We start from the raw sequence: 6,000 nt of genomic DNA on the forward strand, positions 1-6,000 counted from the left end.
CTTTTTCTGTTTTGATATTACGTTTCAATTGCTTTGACTGTTCCATATGTATTTCTCAGAGCAGCACCTCTGCTATACCTGAGAGATTAAGGTTTGAGGCATTTTGAAAATATTGGGCTTTCACTGTACGTTTACAAATACCATTCAAGGCTTTGAAATGTGTTTTTTACCTGGATTACAGAAGCACTCCCCAAAAGGCCTGTTACCGCTCCTCACGCGGGTGTAGGTAGTCTACAAAGGATATTTTCAAACGTTCGTAAAATGCAAATTGAAGGAAGTTAATGTGGGTGCCAGAGTCACGGAGGGGGGCTGCCGGAATAGTGACTAGGGAGGGGTGGGGCCCCGGGAAAGGGTCAGAGCGGGAAGCTGACTTCTTAGAGGTCTGATGATAGCTTACAGGAGTGTCAAAAGGTAGCAGATTACGCTCAGGAGCGCAGTTACCCAAGGCGAACCTGAGATGCACAAAAGCACGGTCACTGAGGCTCGGAATAAAACGGCGTAGTTATTCCGGTTCACGTCGCCGTGCACTTTATCTTTAAAATTACCCCGCTTAGCTGAAGTGCATTGCATCAGCTGGGAGTCTTAGTCTTAACTTTCCCTTTGTGCTGATCAAGTGGAAACGGTTCTTAGTCATTCGCAGACACTTTCAGCCATGCCAGCCGGTTTCTGCAGCGCGCTCCAAGTGCTGTAAATCAAAAAAAGTAACCTAAAAAAAATCCCTGCGTCCGGGTTGGAAAGACAGCTTTTGGAAAAGTTTGTTTCCCGTTCGGAACAGAAGCCTTTTGTCCTTGAAGTGCTGGGGTTCTGATTTGGCGACACAGCCGGAGCCCACGGAGCGGCCGCTGCCCGTCTCCGCGCCGCCTCTGAGCTCCCGCATCCCCCCCCACGGCAACACCCCGGCGTCAGCCCGCCGAAGCTCTCGCCTCTCCCCTTGTTTTCTTTTTCCAGCGCTGAACCTTGCCACCCTGGCTCCAGCGCCGAGGCTGTAAAAGAAGATGGAAAGCCAAGTTACCGCAGAATGATCACTATCATTAACATTCACGGGTGGTTCACTTATCATTCCTGACTGCACAGACATGGCAGCCGTTATGAAACGTCCACAGGTGTAGCACGATGATACATATTACATCGTGCCACAATGGATTTATGTATTCTGTAACAAAAGAAAAGTGTAATGAAAAAATACAGAAGGTAATCCTTTATTCCTCCACTGCACAATTTCTCAGTAATGCCTGTGGATGATAAGTGCCAGGGATTTCCTTTGCTTGATTTAACCTTGTCACCCAGGTATGTTTTTGCAAAATGACAGAAAATACAAGCTAAGGAATTTCTTTGGCTTCCAATCTGTGAGCGGCAGTTTTAATTGATTGACTAGCATCTGCTTGTCTGCCCTGCTTGCTAGCGCGTTGACTTAAAATAAAGGTATCGCGCGTTAGCAGGGTAAGCTAAACCATCTAATTGATACTCGTAATTAAGGATATGCTGGAATGAGGTTGGGTGAGGACAGTTGATGCACGTTATCAATGCGGAGCATAGCTGGAAAGCTGGCAAGGTGAGCTGGGGTGTGTATTTTTTCCAGAAGTGCCTCACTGTGCCGGTTGCACATCGAGGCGGGTTGTGGCAGATTGATGGTGTCTTGGGCGATCCCGTGTGGAGGGTGGCTCCAAGACTCCTTGCCTGTTCGGCAGTGCTCCGGCACGCTGAGGATGGCACAGGGCTTCTCCTCTGCTGTGTAGGAAACGTGCTCCGCACGCTGGCCTGACCCCGGGATGATGGCAGAATCTCTGGTCAGGGCATAAATCCACCCTCAGCTCAGATTTTGGGGTTTAACAAGTGCTAACATGTCCTTATGGAGGTTCTGCGGTATGTTGTTAGAGAAACCCGGCGCTGCACGCTTCCTGAGCCGGAGCAAGGGAAGGGGAGAGCCGTGCGTCTGCGCTGGGACGGGCGTTTCAGACCCTCTGGAGCCGTTCCAGAGCAAATAGCCAAAGGTTTACAAATGCAGGGTGCGCTTTACATTTCGCTGCTCTGGCCAAAGTCTCGCTTACTGGATAGCACACTAAATATAGTAAAACACAGAGGTTTTTTTTATTTTGCTTTGATCAGTAAAATAAACTTCTGAAGATTGTTCTGGGATGAGATCCAGCTTCTGAGGCAAAGAATGGCCATGGCTCAGGCACGGGTTAGTAATAGAGTGTCAGGAAAATCAGCCCGACAGTTCTCAGGCCAGCTGCTCGATAGAAAGAATCGACCGAGTCAGGATGGCCTGGAACACGAGCAGGATCAGCAGCAGCATGTGCTCTTTAGCAGCTGAAGTGTCAGGAATCGAAAGACAGTAGTCTCCCCTTTTCCCGAGGTTCCGGATACATGTTGGTGTGAGCAGCCCCGAGCCGGGGCAGCCCTGGTCGGTTGCCATCGGCTGCTTCGTGCCCGGCGGGACGCGGGGCTGAGCCATGGCGCAGGCTGCAGGCCCTGCTTAGGTTGTGGGAAAACACATTTTGGAAAACATTTGGTACGAAAGGGAAAAAGAAAACCCAGTGATTCCAGTCGTTTGGCCATAGAAGGTTTTGGAAGATTTTCTTCACCTTTGCTGGGGTTATTTCTGCAGTATTTCAATTTATTTTCCTGGATTGTGGTTGCAGCTCTCTGGACACCTCCTTTCTGTGCTGCAGAGCATTACAGGAGTTACCTGAAGGCACCAGATGTCTTCTGAATGGGTTCTGACGTTGGGTCCAGCGCGCAAGGCTTTTCTTGTAGCGCCTCGCTGACAGACGCGTCATTTAAATAAAGCGCCGCCTCATTTTTGTCGTTACAGTATAATTGTATAGGGGGTTTTATTTTATAGAGAGAGGCTTTTCGCTTTGAAAAATCCACAAAGATCAGCCCAGCGGGGCAGTTCGCACAGTGCTGGGATGACACTGGAAGCGAGAGGTGAAGGGCCAGGAAGCTGCTGGGCAAAGGCAAGATGCTGTGTAGTGCTTGTGCAGGTCGCAGGGCTCCATAGCAGCTTAAGGGGGAATTTGCTGGGCAGTAAAGGGTTTAGGAAGGCCTCTGCTCCCTGTGTGGCGCGGCCAAAACCCCGGGATGCTGGGGCTGCTCTGAGGATGGAGTCTCCGGCTGCAGACATGGATGGCACTCCCTCATGTGGAGCAGCGGGCTCAGTTCTGTTAACACATGGCAGAAGGAGGGAGGGAGAAAGTAGAGGCATGAAAAGGTTGGGAATATTTGGTTTGAAGACGAGTAAGATCGAGTTATAAATAATAAATGGCCTAGAGAACATAAATTTGGGGCTTTTAGGCAGTTTCATTTTGCCAGGAACAAAGGGAATTGAGAATGAAATTCAGATGAGACTAACTCACAACTGCAGAGAAGGAAAGGCGGTTACATGGTGCCTGGTGGGGCTGTCTGAGCTGGGGGGTGCTCTGAGACCAGCCCCGTGCTCTGAAACCAGCCCCATCTGGGTCGTTACTGCCGCGTGGCAGGCATTTTTATTTTTGGTAACACATAAATGACCCCCCGTTGCAGATTTCTTGACCGTCTCTTCAGCCCGTTTCAGCCGCTCCTGGCAGATGATGTTGAGCTGAAAAGCCTAACTGGGGCTGGGGACGTGGGGACATGCTTGCTGTTCTGGTAGCTGCCAGAAGAGCGTGGGCAAGCTGCAGGGCCGCAGGCTGGTGCCCGGCACGTGCCCAGGCCGGGAGTCGGCTGGCCACCGGCTCTGCGCCGTGGCCAGCAGTACGTGTTCGTGTATGGTGGGGGCTTGAAGGTGTCGCTCGTTCATCTAGGCTGTGTCACGGCGGGGCTGGGGATGCCGCGGCGGCAGCGATCAGAACCCAAACTTGTATTCCAGCCTTTGTGCCGTCAAGTGAGATGTGATACAGCCTTGTTTTTACTGGTGTCATCGTGCTGCTCGGATTGCTTTTGACTGCCGCTTGCTCTTTAAAATATTCCAGCTGTGATATTCATACAGAGCTCTGCTCCCTGATTAAAATTCCTGGTTGCCAGATACAGAGCTCCTCCTCCTGTCTAAATAGCTTTGCAAACCAGTTTTTTCCATGCAGTGCAAATCTCTCCCGGTGGGTGCCAAGCAGCCGCGCGCTCCGTGCTAACTGTCTGCAGTGACATCTACTGACACGAGCAGAGACTGACTGTGGGGTCTAAGGGCAAAATTTACTGATACATTAATCCACTATCTCCTCTGTTACACTGTCATCTTCTCTGCTTCCCCCAAGACGCGACTTTCCGTATGTGGCCGGCGATCCCTTCCGTAGCCATCCCCGTGTTGGCCGTGGCGGTTCCCACCCTGCGGGCACTGGCCGGGACGAGCACCCCGCTGTCAACCTTCCCGTGAGATTTGGTGCCACGGTGTTCACCAGAAGGTGTCCAGAGAGAGCACGTTGCGTTTGAAATTACGGGATTAACAGAGGTGGAAGGCTGCTGTTATTTCTCAGTTTTGTTCCTCCACCTCTCCTTACCGGTTTGCTTTGTCGGGGCGTGCGGGAGAATGGCATCGGGGGCTGTTTCTCCTGTGCGTGCTGGAAACGCCCAGCAGGTAGTTAATAACGAGGGGCTGAGGAGCTCCCCAGGTACATTTGCTCATTTTTCTTTCTTAACGATGAACACAAATTGATCAAAAATAAAGATAAATTAGGAAAATCCTTACACACCTTGAATCTCGATCCGTTTTCTCCAGCTCTGCCTCTGCCTTCCTGAGGGAGTTTGCTCAGTTTCTCCTTCTAAGTTACTTACGTAGCACAAGCTGGTGCCTTGTTGTGCCTAACAAGTCTTTTGCTTGAAACTAATGAAATTGCGGTGAGCTGCCTGATGATGATTATTTTGTAAACCTGCATGTGCATCTGTCTTGCAGAAATGCTGCTCATGGATTCTCACTTATTCAGGTGGACAGTATGAAGGTCACCATGAAGGATATCTTACAAAAGGCCTTAAAGAGAAGGAAGGGATCACAGAGAGGCTCAGGTGGGTTATTTATCGTATTTTCTAGAGGGCAGGGTGTTTCTCCAGGAGCATATTTTCTGTCTTTTGAACTGTTGTGAAAGATGCTCGGGTTTTTTCGGTGCGCATCATGGTTTTCAGCAGCACCCGAGGGTTCCGTGCGCGGGTCTGTGCTCTGGATACTGGCAGAAAGCAGAGAGCGGAGGAGCTGCATCGTGCTTGCTGCACAGCACTATATCCATCACTGCAAATATTTATTTATGGTAACCAAACCATTTGCATTCGAGTCCAGCCAGTGGTAATTTGCCATGGTGGGTGGAAGTACAATAAGACGAGTCCTTGATAGAATTTGTATACTTTTAATTTCGGTACAAAAATAGTGCGCGGTGTGATTTTTACATAATTTACAGGATTCCTCATTATGGGCAGAGAATAAGAAAACTGTACTTTCTGCGATGCTGTCAGATAGTACTGTTACAGTGGAGGCCTATCAACATTTTACGAAAGCAAACGTGCAGTACTTGCATTTATATCTGAGAGCGATGCTTTTCCAGGGTGTAAATGTGCATCCACATGTGTGTCAGTGTATGTATTGCAGAAGTATAAGGCTGAGAGATCTTCCCAGCAACAAGAAATAATTACTGTGAGAAATTGCACCGAGTCTTGTCACGCAACAAAGGAACTTTAATATAAACCTACCTATATCCTAGGTAAAGATAAGCATCGTGTCTTTGTAAATGAATGAAACCTCCTTATGTACCCTTAGTTTTAACTACGGGGAAAGAAAATAAACCCTGTTCTCCTTCGAAGAAGTAGTTCGGTGCAGTTTTTAAACGCGTGTATAATCTGTCATGGATTTAATTAGCTATCTTCAGATGAGAGCTGAAGTTTTAATAAAAGTTAGAAGAGATAACACAGTGAAGGACACGGATGAGCTGTCTCAAGGCTATATTCCAAGGGAACGATAAGGGCTGTAAAAAATGGCAGAGGAGAGCAATTGAATGAAGCAATGAAAATCTGATTCTCGTAAAAAAAAAAAAAAAAAAA

At 48.8% G+C, this 6,000-nt stretch overlaps 1 protein-coding gene across 1 annotated transcript in view; it reads left to right on the plus strand.

Moving 5' to 3' along the window:
* The window catches only part of MAPKAP1 (mitogen-activated protein kinase associated protein 1), a 49,520-nt gene that overhangs the window by 43,251 nt on the left and 269 nt on the right, over positions 1–6,000 (plus strand). Inside the window, exon 6 of the mRNA XM_010146399.1 lies at positions 4,868–4,977. Within this exon, the coding sequence (XP_010144701.1) occupies positions 4,868–4,977 (110 nt within the window). The remainder of the gene's footprint in view (positions 1–4,867; positions 4,978–6,000) is intronic.

This window comes from Eurypyga helias, unplaced genomic scaffold (genome assembly GCF_000690775.1).
Source record: "Eurypyga helias isolate BGI_N326 unplaced genomic scaffold, ASM69077v1 scaffold21682, whole genome shotgun sequence".
Classification (NCBI taxonomy): Eukaryota; Metazoa; Chordata; class Aves; order Eurypygiformes; family Eurypygidae; genus Eurypyga; species Eurypyga helias.